The sequence below is a fragment of the Staurois parvus genome, unplaced genomic scaffold, assembly GCF_062004578.1.
Source record: "Staurois parvus isolate SC_StPar_1 unplaced genomic scaffold, SC_StPar_1.0 ptg000902l, whole genome shotgun sequence".
In the NCBI taxonomy this organism is placed as follows: Eukaryota; Metazoa; Chordata; class Amphibia; order Anura; family Ranidae; genus Staurois; species Staurois parvus.
The window spans coordinates 1,006,957-1,026,568 of NW_028318698.1; the positions used below are offsets into that span (position 1 = coordinate 1,006,957).

General features: G+C 42.6%; 1 protein-coding gene across 2 annotated transcripts in view; it reads left to right on the forward strand.

Annotated features, from left to right (window-relative positions):
- Positions 1-19,612, forward strand: part of AKNA (AT-hook transcription factor) — a 108,712-nt gene that overhangs the window by 49,952 nt on the left and 39,148 nt on the right. For both annotated transcript variants that reach the window (XM_089656390.1, XM_089656389.1), the window contains exons 9-15: positions 3,495-3,675; positions 7,142-7,281; positions 8,878-9,336; positions 11,936-12,152; positions 14,664-14,764; positions 16,404-16,624; positions 17,675-17,810. In XM_089656390.1, the coding sequence (XP_089512516.1) occupies positions 3,495-3,675; positions 7,142-7,281; positions 8,878-9,336; positions 11,936-12,152; positions 14,664-14,764; positions 16,404-16,624; positions 17,675-17,810 (1,455 nt within the window). The remainder of the gene's footprint in view (positions 1-3,494; positions 3,676-7,141; positions 7,282-8,877; positions 9,337-11,935; positions 12,153-14,663; positions 14,765-16,403; positions 16,625-17,674; positions 17,811-19,612) is intronic.

The window sequence follows — 19,612 nt, forward strand, 5'->3', positions numbered from 1 at the left end:
CAATACAGTTCAATACAAGAGGGTTAGGAGGGCCCTGCTCCTTGGAGCTTACAATCTAAGAGGGAGGGTCTGGTGGTACAAAAAGGTAATAACTGTGGGGGATGGACTGGTAGGTGAAATAGAAGATTCTGTTATTAGCTGAAGGCAGGATAGGCTTCCCTGAAGGGAGAGGTTTTCAGGGATTGCCTAAAAGTGAGCAGTGTAGGCAATAGTTGGATAGATTGGGGTAGAGAGTTCCAGAGGATGGGGGAACCTCTGGAGAAGTCCTGGAGATGAGCATGGGAGGAGGAGGAGACAAGGGAGCTTGATGTTGTGGGAGGAGTGGAGAGGACGGTTTGGGTGATATTTGGAGACAAGATTGGTGATGTAATTTGGGGCAGAGTTATATATGGATTTATATGTTATTGTTAATGTTTTGAATTTTATCTGTTGGGCAATGGAAAGCCAGTGGAGGGATTGGCAGAGAGGGGTGGAGGACACTGAGTGGAGGTCAGTGGAGGGATTGGCAAAGAGGGGTGGAAGACACTGAGTGGAGGCCAGCGGAAGGATTGGCAGAGAGGGATGGCAGATATGGAACAGTTAATAAGGTGGATGAGTCTGGCAGCAGCATTCATGATAGACTGAAGAGGGGATAGCCTGCGATGAGGTAGGCCAATGAGGAGGGAGTTACAATAGTCAAGGCAAGAGATAACCAGGGAGTGAATAAGTTGTTTAGTGGTTTCAGAGGTTAAGAACGGTTGTATCTTGGAGATGTTGTGGAGGTGAACTCTACAAGATTTGGACAGTGATTGGATTAGGGGCTGAAAGGACAGATGGGAGTCTAGGATTACACCTAGTACCCTGGCATGAGGGGAGGGAATGATGGTTGTGTTATTGGTCTTGATGGAGAAGTCAGGGGAGGGGGCACGGGCTGGGGGGAATAGTATGAGTTTGAGGAAGTGGAGTGACATCCATGCTGATATGTCACTTAGTAGGTTAGTAATGCGAGAGGAGACTGAAGGGGTGAGATGAGGGGTAGAAAGATAGATTTGTGTGTCATCAGCATAGAGATGGTACTATTAGGGTTTTACAGCTAGCAACAGTTTTGCATGTATCATGTATTATTGTTTTTTTTACTTATGTTTAATGATTGTTTTTATTTATGTTATACTTACCCGCTCTGTGCAATAGTTAGCACAATGCAATGGGGGCATACATGCAGGCTTGAGCCTGAGCCAGGATGTGTGTGTCTATTGACACACACAGTATGACTTGGCCCCACCCTCCACTCCCACTTCACTGGGTTTGATTGAAAGCAGCAGACGCCAATGGCTCCCATTGCTCTCACCGAGTCCAATGAAGGAGAGAGAGCAAAGCCTCTGCTCTCAGCCACAGTGCATCAAGATCCACCTCAGGTAGGCATAAGAGGGGGCTGGAAGGGAGAAGGGGGGCTGCACATAAAATGCTTTTTTCCCTAGTGCAGAGCGTACAATAGCCTTTTCAGTCTTTACAACCAATTTGATCACTTCCTCAATTTTTTAAATTTTTGCCCACAAAATCTGTATTTTTGGCTTTTTTTTAAATTTACTTAAGGACTTAACCACTTCCATTCTGGACACTTTTACCCCCTTCCTGTCCAGGCCAATTTTCAGCTTTCTGTGCTATCATACTTTGAATGACAATTGTGCGATCATGCAACACTGTACCCATATGACTTTTTTAGCATTTTTTGAGACAGATAAAGCTTTATTTTGGTGGTATTTATTCACCACTGGGATTTTTATTTTTTTTGCTATGTAAATTAAAAAGTCCAAAAATTTTGAAAAAAAAGTGTTTTTCTTATAAAATTTTGCAAATAAATAGTATTTCATCATAAATCTTGTCCAAAATTTATTCCGTTATATTTTTAGTAAAAAAAAAAAAAATAACCCAAATTAGTTTATAACCAAAAATTATAATTTTAATATATAATTATAATATAAACATTTCTTTTACATTTTTTATATAATTTTTTAGTTTTTTTTTTTTTTTTTTACATACTGTCACCCTAGCAGTACAGTGTCACCATGGTGACACTGTACTACTTGTGGGGGGTGATGAAGATTTTTTTTTTTTTTTTACACTGATTGCTTTTACACCCATAAAGGCTGTAAAAGCAATCATTTCTCCTTCTCTCTAGCTGCATTCTTGCAGCCATTGAGAACTACTGAGTGAGCTGTGATTGGTCACAGCTTGTCACATGGTACAAGGCTGTTGTGAATAGCCTTGTACCATGTGACCTCTGTGATCATTCACAGATTTCACACGTAGTAAGCAATGATGTCACAAGTGACATCTTGCTTACTACTCTGCATGTGATCACTGATTGGCCAATCAGTGATCACATGATCGGGACCTCGTACAGAGGTTCCGTCCGAATTATCGGTGTTCCACTGTGTCTGGGGGACACAGCGGGCACCGGATCGCGGTGCTGCGCGCTCCCAGGGAGCGGGCACAAGCAGGGTGCGGGGAGGCCGTTTATAAACGGTGGTGAGGTGGTTAAAGCCTTGTACAATAAAAAAATAGCTGTTGCATTTTATGTCACACAATATTTTTGCAGCTGTTTATCAAATGCATATTTTCATGGATTTTCATGGACAAAAATACACTAAAATTAATTTTAGTGCAAACACAATATAATACCTAATTTTTGGGTAAAATATAAAAGATGAGGTTGAATCAAGTAAATAGATACCAACCTTGTCAAGTCTTAAAACTGCATGTGTCGGTGATAGTGTGAAAATCTATGGTTCCTAAAATTCTCCATAGGCAACACTTTAAAATCCTTTTTATCTCATCAGCTTAAAGCTATCTATGAATTATGTTCCTAGAATTATTGCTCCCACCCTGACGTTCACCACGATACCACATGCGTGTTTGCTTTTGCACGTGTGTGCAGGGCAGCGGGGTTACGTTTTTTTTTTTTCTCTTAAATATATTTATTTTTCATTGATTGAACTTGTGATATAATTTAGCAGGTGACAGGTTCTATTAGACCCTCAATGTATCCCTCACCCTCCAATGAAGCTAATCAAGCACAGATTGTGCTTGATTAGCTGCTTCCCCAACCAATCTGAAACCAGTAATGCTGAGCGCTTCCCAATTCATAAACCGCAGAGAACAGGGAATGTTTCTTGTTATCCTCCTGCTCACCATCCTGAGACCATTTATTGTGGTTCTGGGCTCTTAGGAAGAGAGGAGAAGCCTCTGAAGGGAGAGCTTGGGAACCGCAGAACGTGGGGGGTTATTGGGGGACCTCATCACCGCCCGCAACGTAAAATTGATTGGGCGGCTACACAGCTACTGCAGTCAAGAGCCCTTTTAAACCAACCATTCACTCTCTGGATGTAAGTACTATGTCTAAAGTGGCAAAGTAGTAAAAGTTGTAAAAAGTGGCTTTGTCAGAAAAATTTGTAGATTATTCTATTTTCCAGCCCCATATATATGTATTAATATGTTGTGTCTTTTTGTCACAGAGAACTTGAAGAAGCCATATTCCAACTTGGAGTCCAACTGGATGAGCTACAAGAAAGAGTAGACCATTCTGCCATGTCCAGTCCCAGTACAGACCTCACACATACTACTCACCATTTAGATAATGCCTCATTGCCATCAGCAGTGGTGCCTATTCCAACAACTCAGACCCCGTACCCACAGGTCAGTAACACATGGCCTCATAAATGAAAGATGAGGAAATGTACTGTGTTGCCCCTAGCAACTAAATAGATACTCTTTTCTCTTTCTAATCCTTCCGGAGGGATGAATTTAGTGGATATGGGCAGTGCTAGACATAGGCTGCAGAGGATCCTATGCAGGGAAGCAATGTGGCCCCTTGTTATGAAGATCATCCCTGTTCCATGTATGTGTCTGCTTCATGCTACCTAGCCAGAGCCAGTTTCTGTCTAGAGACACATATAGTTTATTGTACCGGCAAGGACAACTGCCAATTTTGTGTTGGTTATTTACTACATCTTTGCATAGTATACCCTACTCATGTTACATTGCCAGCACTAGTAGATCTTAGTCAATGCAGTCACATTTTACAATCATTATTGGGGACTAATAGTTTTACAAGGGAATCCTAAATGACCAGCATGGGCCCACCTGCTCCCCCATATGGCACTCTCCTGAACCTCCTGTTGGGCCTATTATCTTTATAGGCATCCTTAGGTTGCAAGTGCACAGGTCTACCCTTATGGAAAAAGCAAGCTGACTTTCTTCCATGAGTTATGCAGTTATATGCACCAACCTTCCTTGCTTTCGAAATAGGGATCATTTATAAATCATAGAGAAAAGATGGAGGTGTTGCCCATCAATATCTAAAGTGTATCTGCGGCACAAACTTTTTATTTTATAGGAGTAGGAAAGGGTTAGAACTCTTTCTAGATTGTGAACCATATAGAGCTTGGAGCGCTGCTCAAAGCACTACAAACCTCTCCCTGAAGTCCAAAGCACAAAACAGATACTGGTGTTCAAACAAGCTCATCTAGGCTAGCAAAAGCAAATCGGACTGAAAACTGAAGGTGAAAACACCACATACTGGAGTCCAGCCACTATACCGATAGGAGGAGCCAAGCCTGAAGCCATATCTCCACCTGACTACACTCCTCTGACTTGTTTCACCCCACCCATGGAGCTTAATCATAGAGCTTAAGCCATATTTTCACCTGTATAATGGCTGGGCTCCTTCGGTTTTTAATTTCCTTCCAGGTTGCATTTTGCGGTCTGTGTACCATTGGGGAATTTTTTTTTTCACCTCCCGTCCCAGAGACACAACAGAAAGTTAGTCTCTTGTTCTCTGGGCAAATCTAAAATTTGGATTTCACTACATTTTCTCTTTCAGTTACAACAGTTCCTAGTACACATAAAGAGCATGGGCGCCTCTGTGTAATGGGCACCTCTGCTGACCTCACATTGGTTTCATTTTGGGGCCTCATCCGTGTCATGAATAAAACCTTGACAGGTTCTAACCCTTCCCCATTCTATCCAAAGCTAAAAAGAAAGGATTTTCCTAAAGATGACATTTACATTTGAGCGGAATAAAAAGTCAGTAGATTGCACGCTAAACCCCATGTCAGAGGTGGGAACTTCAGTGAATAAAGGCAGGCAGATCAATCTTGACCATGGATATGTTTATTGTTCATAGAGGTGCATAAAAAACATGATTTAGCGGCATTTACAGTGCCCCCTTCATCTCGTCTTTTTTCTTGGAACTTCAGTTTTTTTAAGTAAAAATAAGTATAAAAAAAATCTATGCTAGGGGTCTCCAAACTTTCTAAACAAAGGGCCAGTTTACTGTCCTTCAGACTTTAGAGGGCTGGAATGTGGTCATTGGGAGTAAGGAAATGCCTCAGCATCAGTAGAAGTAGACAGTGACTCAGGCTTGGTGGTCAGTGGCAATAATCAAACTACATATTACCTGTGGGCAGTGTCATTGGGAGGTATAGTACCCCATCATTGGGAGGTATAGTGCCCCATCATTGGGAGGTATAGTGCCCCATCATTGGGAGGTATAGTGCCCCATCATTGGGGTCAGTGGAAGGAATAGTAGCCTATTGTCGGTGTCAGTGGAAGGAATAGTGCCCCATTGTCGGTATCAGTGGAAGGAATAGTGCCCCATTGTCCGTATCAGTGAAAGGAATAGTGCCCCATTGTCGGTATCAGTGGAAGGAATAGTGCCCCATTGTCGATATCAGTGGAAGGAATAGTGCCCCATTGTCGATATCAGTGGAAGGAATATTGTCCCATTGTCAGTATCAGTGGAAGGAATAGTGCCCCATTGTCAGTATCAGTGAAAGGAATAGTGCCCATTGTCAGTATCAGTGGGAGGAATAGTGCCTCATTGTCAGTATCAGTGGAAGGAATAGTGCCCCATTGTCAGTATCAGTGAGATGAATAGTGCCCCATTGTCAGTATCAGTGAAAGGAATAGTGCCCCATCGTCGGTATCAGTGGAAGGAATAGTGCCCCATCGTCGGTATCAGTGGGAGGAATAGTGCCCCATTGTCAGTATCTGTGGGAGGAATAGTGCCCCATTGTCGGTGTCGGTGAAAGGAATAGTGCTCCATTGTCGGTGTTGATGGGAGGTATAGTGCCTCATCATTGGGGTCAGTGGAAGGAATAGTGCCCCAAGGGCCAGGTAAAGGCAAGCAAGAGGTCACATCTGGCCGCAGACCACAGTTTACAGACCACTAATCTTTACTAAAAGTCCATTTACAGATACAAGATTGGGACCATCAAACATGTAGCTGTATTGTTGGGAAAAAATCTGAAATCTCATTTGTTAAAAGGGTTAGTTCACCCTTTTAGAAAAAAATGGAAAAGTGAACTAACTCCCTACACCCCCTTCCCTAGTGCCCACTGTAGTTACTACAGTGAGTGATTAGTTGTCAGTACCCACACAGTTGGTGCAGATTTGAAATCCTCACTCTTCTTCCCCCTCTTTCTGTAGGGCTTCCAGAAGGGATCAGGGCAATTTGGATTGGTCAGCAATGACATGGGACCAATTTGACCAAACAGAATCACTCTGATCCCTCCCAGAAGCCCTACAGAAAGAAGGTGAGGAAGAGTGGAGATTTGAGATCTCCGGACTGCCACACCGGCTGCGTGAGCATTGACAATTCAGCACCCACAGAGGTAAGTACAGGGTGTAGGGTGCTCACCTTCCCATTTTTTCTGAAAAGGTGAACTTGCACTTTAAGGGATGTTTGCAAATTAAAGAGTAAATGCAATATAAGTGCACTTATTTTTAACTGCCCCCTTCCCCCGAAATTGCATACATTTAACATAGGCCTACTCTGATGAGATCTTTCTTCTTTGGCCCTTGGCTGTGCACTGTGTGGGCTTTCCATTGGAATGAAAGGAGTCTGCAGGCACATGTGTTTGAGGGACACTAGCTGACTGTGGGTTACAGGTAAGTATGTCCACTTACCAAAATGCTATGGGAGGGGAGCCCACTCAGGAGCACATATCCGTAGAATTAAACATTGGCAACCCTTTTCATTTCATTTTAGATTTTCTGTGCTAGCCCAGTTTCATTCTTATTGTCAAGCAGATGCAGTTCTGTGCAGTCATACAATTTTAATATGTACGTTCTAGCATTATACGCTTGTCTCTGTCTCCAGGTCACATCTCCAGGGCCCCCTGGACTCACTGGTAATGGTATGGATACATCATATAAGGAGGATCCAGAAGAATATTTACCTCAGCCGCTCCAATTTAAACACATGCAGCTAGAAAGGGATTATGGCACTTTGCTATCCACGTAAGTGTGTACTGTGTCCACCCCATCTTTTCTACATTTTGCATTGTGACACCTTCAGACTTAGGCTACAGATTCTGTTGTTAAAATGCATATGAAGTGGGGGTAATGAGAACATTATAGGGGTGAAGTGAGGGTAATAAGAACGATATATGGGTGAAGTGGGGGTGATAAGAACAATATGGGGTGAAGTAAGGGTAATAAGAACGATATAGGGGTGAAGTGGGGGTGATAAGAATGATATAGGGGTGAAGTGGGGGTAATAAGAATAATATGGGGATGAAGTGGGGGTAATAAGAATGATATGGGGGTGAAAAGAAAGATATGGGGGTGAAGTGAGGGTAATAAGAACGATATGGGGTGAAGTGAGGGTAATAAGAACGCTATAGGAGTCAAGTGGAGGTAATAAGAACAATATAGGGGTGAAGTGGGGGTATTAAGAACGATATAGGGTGAAGTGGGGGTAATAAGAACGATATGGGGTGAAATGGGGGTGAAATGAACAATATGGGGGTGAAGTGAGGGTAATAAAAACGATATAGGGGTGAAGTAAGGGTAATAAGCACAATATAGGAGTGAAGTGGAGGTAATAAGAACAATATAGGGGTGAAGTGGGGGTAATAAGAAAAATATAGGGTGAAGTGGGGGTAATAAGAAAGATATGGGGTGAAAAGAACAATATGGGGGTGAAGTGAGGGTAATAAGAATGATATGGGGATGAAGTCCGGGTAATAAGAACGTCATGGGGGTGAAAAGAACAATATGGGGGTGAAGTGGGGGTGAGAATGATAATAAGGGGGTTAAGTAGGGGTAATAGGAACAATATGGGGGTGAGAACAATATGGGGGTGAAGTGGGGGTAATACAAATTATATGGGGGTGAAGTGGGGGTAATAAGAATGATATGGGGATGAAGTCCGGGTAATAAGAACGTCATGGGGGTGACGTGGGGATGATGAGAATATGGGGGTGATAAGAACAATATGAGGGTGAAGCGGGGGTGATAAGGAACTTGAAGCATCCTTATCACTGTGTTAGGGAGTGTCAGGTTGTTCATGGAAACACCAGGCCACTTATGTCATTGGACAGGTGCAAGCCACCTACAGATGCCATTTATCACATCTATACTTGATGTAACTGAAGCAAGAACACGTTCCCTTCCATGTATACAAAGGGATGGGCCTCTCTAACCAATCCAAGAGTATAGAGAAAACCAGTGGATAAGTTTCAACAACCAAGCCTTACTGTGGGTAAAAGTAGAGGAATTATGAGATAACGCCACATTAACAAAACACCTGATCATCACTATGTTGCTTTGAGGAAGGGCCTTGTATAGCATGATGTGTGACTTTCCACCAATTAAAGTTGGCTGTAGTCTTGGTGATGTTTCCTCGCTCCCATTTCTAAACCAGACATCATTCTATTGGTTATAAGAATTTTTTTTCACCTGTTCTCCTGGGTTCTCACCTTACTTATTTTCCTTCTTCTTATAAAATAATATCTTGTTAGTAACTATTATGAGGTGACTTTTGCTGTAGATATAAGAGCTGTCTGAATCTGTTCATAACTGTATATTCTTTTGGTGCTGTTCATTCTACAGATATAGCAGCTTTAAGTCCCTTCCTGATGCTCTGGGACTGGAGCAGGACGAGTGGCCTCAGCAACCACATGATCTCCAAAATGGCAACCCCGAACAGCGGCAGTTTCAAGCCTCCAGATCAGAGGACCATGCACAAGCTGGAAGACCACTGGGACCGATAACCCCTGTTAGTAACTATAGTCATCATGACCATAAACGGGCTGTCAACTCACAAGAACGCCAATTAAAAGCTAAGGCAAAGCGCCAGTCTCCAAGAAGCCGCCAACAACGTCATTCAAGGTCCATTACTCCTCAGAACTTTCCACAGGCTGGCAGTCCCACCGATGATAGGCATGTCAGTAGCTCAGCTAGTGGCACCAATGTACCCATCACATCATCTCACACAGAGCAACGGAGAGCATCTTCTGTGTCTAGCAAACATGGCATTGTTCCAGAAGAGGAAACATCATCATCCAGAAGGTACTTTGTCTGTTTAACCTGCTTTGTATACACATATAATGTTTAAGGGTAAGTATACCAAAAAGAAGTTTTCACGCTGTCACTTTTGATCATCTTCTCTCAAACTCTGCTGGTTCTTCCACTCTGAATTCTTGCCCCCCTCCTTTCCCAATCTACTGGGACAACCCATACCTCCCTGGATTATCCAGATATCAATCACGCTTCCTTGATTCTCAAAACTATTAGACATGACCTGTAGCTTTTTCCCCTTGGTTTCCAGATGACATGAACCAGGGTTGCCGTCTGTCGCCCCTGCTGTTTGCACTGGTGATAGAACACTTGGCCATGACTTTGAGGACTAATGGGTCCATCAAGGGTATATCGGTAGGGAGGGAATGCAACTTACATTGGGGTTGATTCAGTTGCATTGTCCAAGTACAATTGCTCCAGAGCTTAGTAAATGTGGTAAAGCTTCTCTGCAAAGAATACTCAATCACATGCAAGAGAAAAACAAATGTGTTTTTGCGAAGTTCTGGAGCAATTGCACTTTGCAAAGTGCACAATCTATTTGCCTTTAGTAAATCAACCTATTGTACCCTGGTTCCTTAGAGTTTAGGTTGATCATGGGGCTATCATTTAAAAATAGTAAATGCTACAAAGCCTACAGGCAGGCAAGGAAAAGCTATGGTATTAATTCAATAAAAACAAGTGATTATTTTGTAATCGTTTCTTCACAGTTAGATGGAAATAACCAATAAATATTAACTTGCGAGGGATACTTGAGATAGCATGACCTCCACAAGAAATGCTTAGTAAGCATTGGCTTAAAAAGCTACCCTGTTGGATCTATAAAGAAATAAAAAATGTCAGAATCCCACAATAGAACGGTAATATAGTCAACTCTCCAGTGGCCTGTGTCTAACTATCCATATTTTCTACCCTCCATCAGTCTCCTGGGCATTTAACACTTGGATGCCTGTATTTTCTGCCATGAGCTGTAGTTCCATCCTCTGACCCCTACACAGCTGCTGAGTTCTGTCGTGACGTAGGGATCAGAAGAAGGAACCACAACATGCAATGGTAGACAAAGCATCCTAAAAATGTGCAATGCAAAGGGGACCGATGGAGGCGGCAGTGCTGTAACAAAAAGGGAATGTGGAATACATGTGCAGCTAGAAAGTTGAGTGCACTAGCTCCTCTTTTGCAGGTAACTGCCATTTAGTTTACTTTGGTGACCTCTTGGCAACCTAATAGGGCCTCTTTAATGAAAGTCCACACAGTGGAGAAACAATGCTCTGTGTCACTTCTGGAGTGTGCTCCAAAGCACAGCATTGGCCCACATATGTCTTATCAAACATAGAAGAGGACCCATCTACTCTTTGTGATCCATTTAATATATGTGGAGGGCATTTGCACAAAAAAACACCTATGGGCACTCGGTGAATACCGCTACCACTGTGTACCATAACTTTTCCATTGATCGAGCAGCTGCAATTATTTCGGTTTCTTTTTGACAGTCTAACTTACATCTTCAGCGTCACTGAAAGTAACACTAAATACATAATATGAAAGAAAAAACAGTTCTGCTTTATGCTGTACAAAATGTAGTGTGGGTACATTCTGGGGAATTCATGTGTGTCAACAGCACTCTTTTTCTGGTATGGCTTTGCACTGAAAATGGTGGTACAGGCAGTAGATTCAAGTATCTGTTGAAAACAGGTACATAAAGTTGGGGCAAGCACTGCATGTAGAGGTGCAATGGGCCTGGACTGTCCAAACCAACATCTTCAGTGCAGCTTCCTCCCTTCCACTGCAACTTTCACACAGACAGCGTGCTGGGCTTTGAAACCAGGCCTGATGGGGATTCACAGGCACTAGTTCCCTATCAGACTGCTACTGACTATAGAATCTGCCCTCTGCCTGCTATCAATCACAAGGGAACAACTCCCCCAGCTTTCCCATCAGGCTTCACCCACTGTCATTGTCATTGGTTGCTAGGGGCCCATCAGCTGTGAAACGAACAGTGTCCTTGACGACCAGTGAGAGGTGGGGAGACAAACATGCCGCCCTACTACACAGTGTGCATAAACAGGCACTCTGCCTGTCTCTGTACACCAAGTTAGAGTGGGTCTTAATTGCCTTTGGTTTTATCTGCAAACTGGAGGTAACATTTAGTGCTGGTGTAGCACCACTTTGTAAAAGCAGTGCTATTAGGAACTACCTGAATCAGCCACACGTGGCGGTAAAGCTACTGAAACTGGCGTCAAAGATTTTTTTAATCTGCTGCAAGTCATTTTAAAGGGCGAAACATTTTTGAATTCCCCATGTTGTGCATACATTCATTTATAGGCCCTAGAGCAGGTATTTCCTTCACACTTGTGTAATTATAGTCTGATTCATGGCAGTATAAAGACATAATGATAGGATTCTGTTTCACGAAGAGGACTTTCCTTGTCTGGGTTTAACCAACAACTGTCTCAGTGTCTTATCACTTGTCATAGCTCCCTCCATACCTAGTATGGAAAAGAATGTGCAGTCCAGCACTCCCACCATTTCAGCTGTTATATTGCCTGCACTCAGTATACATGTTGTTAATGAATGTGTGTCTGTGTTCTGTCAGGATGTCGTATGGGTCCAAGACTTTTCCACAACGTGTATCACGGAGCTCCCCATTGCCGCAGCTGAAAGAACAGTCTCCTCGGACCCCCACCACCGAGCTTTCCATCAGCGAGGGAAGCATCCAGGGATCCCCATCTCATAAAAGCAGTATAAGCATGAAGCATGTCAGCCCTTCAGGTCACAGAGAGTCACCAAGGACTCATAAAGGCATTACACAGGTAGGACAAGGAATCTGACTATGTACATACATTCAAGTGATTGGTATTTTCAAATATAGGCCACTGTATAAAAACCAGGGCAGAAAAAAAAAGGATGCACCACCTATTAGACTAGGCAAAGTCATTCTGATACATATATGGAATATTTAAGTGAACGGTTTTATCTGCCCAAGAGCTTGTCATTTGGTTCACCCAGCATATATATATATATACACATATATACACATATATATATATATATATATATATATATATATATATATAAAATTATTGTCATCAGTCTTTTTTTCAATCACATATCTCTAGGAAATTGCAAACCTAGTAGAGGGACACCCCTCCTACTTCAGATCTATACCTTCAATATGCTCAGTAACTATGGAAGAGCATCACCATACTACTTATGCATTGTTTAGGGCGTGCCAGGTAGCAGTGATGTCACCTCTTTCTATTGTTGGGTGATCCTGGCATGTGACACAGGCTAATCCAAGGTGCAGAATCTAAGTGGTAGTGTACCTTTACAAAAGCTCCAGATGCTGGAGATGGACTGGGAACCCTTGTGGTCCTTGTTTACTTTGCTGTAAACAGACACCAGGTTATGGCCCTCAGGATCACCCCACCAAAGGGGTGGCTGGAAGAGAGAGGCTACTGTTGGGAGACTGTTCACAGGTCTGCGGACGAGTGAGTAATCAGGTTCAGTCAATGGTTGAGGCAGGTGGCAGCAAGATAGTAGACAGGTCCGAGCAGGCGTCGAGGCAGGTGGCAGGCAAGGCACACCTACACTGGGTGTAGGATTATAATTTTTTTTTCTATGGTTGAACTGGATGGACTTTTTTCAGTCAGACCAACTATGTAACTGTGCAAGAGAGTAGTCAGGTCCAAGCAGGAGTCATGGCAGGCAAGATATTAGTCACGTCCAAGCAGCAGTCGAGGCAGGTGCCATGCAAGAGAGTAGTCATGTCCAAGCAGGAGTCGAGGCAGGTTGCAGGCAAGAGAGTAGTCACGCCCAAACAGGAGTCGAGGCAAATAGCAAGCAAGAGAGTAGTCAGGTCCAAGCAGGAGTCGGGGAAGGTGGCAGGCAAGAGAGTAGTCCGGTTCAAGCAGGAGTTGAGGCAGGCAAGAGAGTAGTCAGGTCCAAGCAGAAGTGGAGGCAGGCAAGAGAGTAGTCAGGTCCAAGCAGGAGTCGGGGCAGGTGGCAGGCAAGAGAATAGTCAGGTCCAAGCATGAGGTAGGTGGCAGGCAAGAGAGTAGTCAGGTCAAAGCAGGAGTCGGGGCAGGTGGCAGGCAAGAGAATGGTCAGGTCCAAGTATGAGTCGAGGCAGGTGGCAGGCAAGAGAGTAATCAGGTCCAAGCAGGAGTCGAGGCAGGTGGCAGGTAAGAGAGTAGTCAGGTCCAAGCAGGAGTCGGGGCAGGTGGCAAGCAAGAGAAGTCAGGTCGAAGCAGGAGTCGGGGCAGGTGGCAAGCAAGCAAGAGAGTAGTCAGGTCAGTCCAGGCAACAACCAGGCAAAACAAACAGACAAATATAGCTCTTTAGCTCCCAGGTTGATGGTGAGAAGATGCAGCACTAGCCATTTCAATGGTTGGAGCTTAACCACTTCAGCTCCGGAAGGTTTCACCCCCTTCGTGACCAGGCCATTTTTTGCTATTCATCACTGTGCTATTTCAACTGGTAATTGCGCAGTCATGCAACACTGTACCCAAATCAAATTTATATCCTTTTTCACACTGGGTCTTTTATTTTTTTGCAAAATAAACGTAAAAAAAAAGAAAATTTTGAAAAATGTAGTCATAAATTTAGGCCAACATGTATTCTGCTACATGTCTTTGGTAAAAAAAAAAAATCCCAATATGTGTATATTAATTGGTTTGTGTGAAAGTTTTAGCGTCTACAAACTATGGTATATATATTGGAATTTATGCAGCTTTTACTTTCTGATTGCCTATCACATTTCTTGAAGTACCAAAATGCCAGCGCAGTACAAACACCCCCAAATGACCCCTTCCTGGTTGGAGGACATGTCCAGCGTTGTTACTGAGAACGCTAGATCTTGCAGGCATTATTCAACTACTATTGGAAGACCTGACAAGGATTCTGTGAGTACCATTGAAAGTCCTGGCAGGTATTCTAAAAGTAGGAGTTCTGGAAGTTCTGGCGGGAAGCCCTGGCACAGATTCAGAGCGTAAGAGTTCTGAAAGTCTCGACAGGCATTTCTTTTTTTTTTTTTTTTTTTTTTAGAGTACAGCTTAGCTTTACAATGGGTGACAAAATCACAAAACTGGTTGGACAAATCCTTTGGCAATTAAAAATGCCCAAATAACTCTGTACTTTTAGCCGTCTGGAGTTTTTAAACTCGGATTTTGAAAAGTATTATCCCCTCTGTATATACGTGCCTTAGTATAATTTTTAGATTATGCTTTATAATATAGTTTACGATGACATAATTAGAAATCAGATATACAGATTCAAATATATAAACAGTAACTCACATTTTTTTCTACATATTTTCATTACAGAGAAGGATTTTGTCCCCAGAAACTGATAGTGGTTTCCTTGGATCAGAGAGTGGACGGTCCTTCCCGCTCCAGAAACAGAGACACCAGCTGAGCCTAAACAGGTAGGTACACCTGCTTCTATGTCCTAATCTTTTACATTTCTGGGTTTACATCCTGCATTTTGTGCAGTTTATCTAAAACAAAGAACAAAAATGAATTATATTGCAGCTTACCTAACCTTACATGTGGTGGCTGCATTAGTTTTCATTTAAGCTATTTTCCCCCCTTTTATTTTTACCTGGTGATCCTGCCAGTTAATACACTTCCTGTCCCTGGATGACAGCACAGCACTGTCTCACCATACTATATCTACGGAGGAGCAGTGTTGTCACCGAAGGGCAGGACTTCAGAATACCACCCTTGCTTCTTCATAGCCTGGGGAAGAGTTTGTAGTCCACACAGATTACTGGGCACAATATAACTGTGATTCATTTCTATCCGTTTCAGTTTTGATGTTTTTCTTTGCATTAAAAACAAATGTGCAAAATGGAGTAACTTTGTAATTAAATTGTAGAATAAAATTAATATTTTTTATCTACAGTACCTCTAGTTGTTTTGAAGCCAACGCTGGTCTAAGTTAAAAAAAAAACAAAAACAAAAAAAAAAAACATTCAATTTTACTGTTTTCCTGTACCTAAATTACATGTAATAAGTCAGTACCACATCCCATAATACTGAAGTATATAATAAAAGAGGATGAGGGACTATACGGTACCTAATGCAGAAAAGTTATTTTTGAATAAGAAATATTAAAAAAAAATTACAAAAAATAAATACAAAATAAAAAAATTTATAATTTTTTTCTTCAGAAAAACTTTTTCTGCATTAGGTACCATATAGTCCCTCATCCCCTTTTCATCTTTTATTATATAAAAAAAGCACATTGTGTTACATCCTTTTTTCATTGATTAGATAGAAAAAAAAATATTGCAAGACACTATTCAACAAAACAAGTCTTGTTTGTCCCTCAAAAAAGAATATATGTAGTACTTGAACTTAAAGCTGAACTCCTCTGGTGGAAAGAATACCCTTGCAGTGGGGGCACCCATACTGCAGGATCTATATGCTTAATAAAGAGAAATTTAACTCTTACTTACGCACCCCCCTCAAAAAAAAACACCCTACTAGACCATATGGTGCCAGCATTGTCTTGCTTGAAGCAAAAGCTCTCCCTTTGCCCAAATACTGTAGCTGTTAACTTTTAATAAGAGGACACTTACCTTTCCAAGGATCTAGCGCCATCCTCACCTGGGCCAGGTTCTTCTCTGGCCTTTGAGTCCCCGCCACCGACATCTTTATTGTGCAAAGCCAATTATGACTCCTTGTGGTTTTATCTCTGGTGCACTGTGCTGTGTGAATGGTCCAAACTTCTAGTGGAATTGCCTAGGCAATCCGACTGGAAGTGGAAATGGGTAGCTGCCAAAGGTGGGCACCTGCTCTCCCCCAAAGAAATGCCCAAAAAAGGTATTAGACTGGGGGGGGGCATAAAGCGGAAGGTCCCCTTTAGGCTGACGTTCTGCTTTAAGTAATGTCAAAAGGTACTGCCAAATCAAAAGCCAAAAGCAGAAATGTAAAATGTGGTCCACAAAGAGTTTAACTGGTTAAGAAAAAAAATGTGGTGGCCAGATCTTCCAACCACCTTCTCATATCTATGGCTAGTTGTTTCCAGAATAATTGACTTTAAGCCTCACTTTTGTGCAGAGTGGACCTCCCTGTAGCAACACAAGATTCTTCTAATTTGGCTGTGAAAAATGAAAGGCGACGCTCTAAAAATGGCAGCAGTAACTTCTCTGGAACCCAAAAAGTGCTACGTGACAATAGAAAACAAGCAAACACCTGGATGGGTCCTTCGGAAGCCAGCTCTCCCTCCCTGGGGCCCAAGAGCCTGACTGACAGTGAGAGCCGGGAAGAGAGCCACACTGGTGAGTGGTATACAGTATGCTGTCCCTTGTTCCAATTTTATTGACAATTTCTCCACCATGGAACATTTTTTAGAGACATGGAGCTTCTTGGTATTTATTAACCACTGGGCTTTTTATTTTACTATATAAAAAGAACAGAAGATCAGTTAGCACTGGATGAGCAAGATTTGCACGATGCAGTGCCAGCCAGGCTCTGATTTTGGCTCTAATGTACAAGGACTGTGCAGGAGCAATTGCAGCAGTGTGCACTGGGCACATCTATCTAATTTGTCTTTCTGTATATGGGTTAGATGGCCATTGGTGACAAGAGAAAACCAACACGCCAAGAAAAAGATTCTGAATCATCATTTTACTGAAATCTTAGGTCATCAAAAAACTTACTCCAAGTTTCAAGAGCATGGTGATCTTCTCTGTCACCTTGAATAAGAGGACCAGCATGCACTCCAAACGTTAGTGTAACTTTTTTGCTGATTTGGAACTTAAGTAAATCCTGCTTCAGAACCTACTTTTCCGAGTGCAATTTTTCTCTTCATTGTTGGATTTTGCACTGTAAAACCATGAACCCATCCTCCACAAGGCTTACCTATGGATATAGTTTGATTAATGCCATTGGTGACAGTCTGAAGGCATAAATGTAAATGTTACTTGCATACCCCCCCAGCGTTTTAAAATGAGAAAGAAAGGGACACCTTTTGTGCACAAAATATGGAAACATCCAAATCAATATCACATCGCCATTATAGAATTCATTTGCGAAAAAGATCTGGTTAACCTACAAGTGTTTTTTTCAGAACTATTTTTCCTTTATATGTACATTTTCTCAACCAGGGTTCCTCCAGAGGTTGTTAGGGGCTCCTTGAGCTGTGTCCCATTGACTCCCCATTTGTTGGTGCCTATCAGTTCCCTCAGCCTTGGGATGGGTTTTGCAAATATCAAGTGCCTTTATGGGTGGATGTCAGTTTGGAGGAGTGGCTGTTCCATTTGCATGCAGACTGCCCTTGAAAATTGATGACTTCGGCATTTTTTGTACTAATCACTCTGTTCTTACAGATGAATCAGATTCAGAACAGGAAAGATCAAATGATGGTATTGTTAATGTGTCTTCTGGAGCCTCTCTGCTTCCTTCACCTACGAACGAGCCATCCCAGCCTCTCCGGAACGTTATGGAGTCTCGCATAGCCAGAGAGTAAGTCATTACTGAACGATATGTTTTACTGAAAAGTAATTATGATTTTACTAAAATCTGCTTTGGACCCTCCTGTGTGGTCACTGCCACCCTTTCTAAAAGCAGTGGTGACTGGTGTTTGGTGAAATGAACTCTGGTCAGTCACAGAAGGCCATCATGCCTTTTAACTTGCTAGGGAATTTGACCACTACTGGAATCAATTCCCTAGAACAGCCACAGTTTCCCCTCTTTCCTGCCATGTAATAGCCCTCTCTACTTCTGGAGTGTCTAGTATATTTCTATGCTGGCCCAGCTCCCCTGTTCTGCCCTCAGCCCCCTACAAAACCTTTTACGTAGCTGACAGGGGAGAAGATAAAGGGGAATTTTATAGCGTCTGATTGGGTTGCTGACATCACATTTAAGATGGCAGCTCCCTGCAGCAGCCTCAGGGCTTTTTCATGTCTATACAAGGGAGGTTTTTATAGGTAAATAACATGCAGATGTATAAGAACATGCATCTGACAATAGGGTCTCTTTAAGCCCTATTTCTTTCCTTGTTGTTCGGTCACAACCCTTGTTATTCAATTATCCAATAATAGCACGTTGGAGGCAGTTGAAAATTAGCACTATCCACAGGGGATAGGGCCTATTCAGATAAATCAATGACCTACCACATGAGCCTAGGATCCAAGGGGTCTCCATGAGGACTAGGGTTGGCACCATTTGTTAAGGCCAAAACAGACAATGGCCAAACCTTTGTCCTCTACTCTAAGTGGTATGGCTTTGTTATGGGGTGCCTTTTGTCAATACAAAATATAAGTATAAACTATTGAATATGGAATCCATAAACGAAGAATGCTTCCATGCTACCAGGTACTGTCAACTTTTGAGAGACTACAGTGTTAGATACACTGCCCTGTTATAAATATACTAGATATAATCATGACCTTTACTATATGATGCAGTACATTCCTGAATCCTAGTATCAACCATACACTCTAGAGCTGCAATTACGGTTACAGTGAACTCTAGAGTTCTAGGAATTCCTTGAGCTGTGGCCGAATGACCTCCCATTTGGTCGTGCCTTCACAGTTTTGGAGCCAATGGCACTTGACAGAGCCAGCAGCAAGACACCAATGATCCTTTTAGTTGTCTGTAAATGTGGCATTCTGAGCATTGCTGTAAGGGGGCATTCTTCCCACTGACCATCAAGGCAAGACACATTCTTCCTAAGAACCACTAATGTAAGGAGCATTCTTCCCACTGACCACCAATGTAAGGCACATTCTTCCCACTGACCACCAATGCAAGGCGCATTCTTCCTACTGACCACCAATGCAAGGCGCATTCTTCCCACTGACCACCAATGTAAGGCACATTCTTCCCATGGACTTCCAATTACATAATTTAAGCAGATTGTCAAGACTTGAAAATTGTTTTAGTGGTTCCTGTAGGGGAAAAAAGGTTGGGAAAGGCTGCTCTAAAGTGAAAATCCATAAACTCCCCTTATACTTACAGTCCCCCCAGTCCATACCAATTAGCACAAACTGGTGTCCCGTCCTCAAGAGGTCCTTGCCAAAATGAGTGGCTGCTGCAGAACTCTCTTTTTGCTCACACAGCCAGCTAGCTGAATTCACCAACTCACTGACTGTTGTGACTGTTGTGAGAACATTTCACCACCAGTGCTGTAAAATTCACTCACTAGAGGTTGATCTGTAGGGAGAATGGTGGCATCTGGAAAACGATCACCTACACTTGAATGATCTGCCAGTACAGCTATATAGTCTAATATACTGTACAAGCTCCACAAAACTAGACAAGGG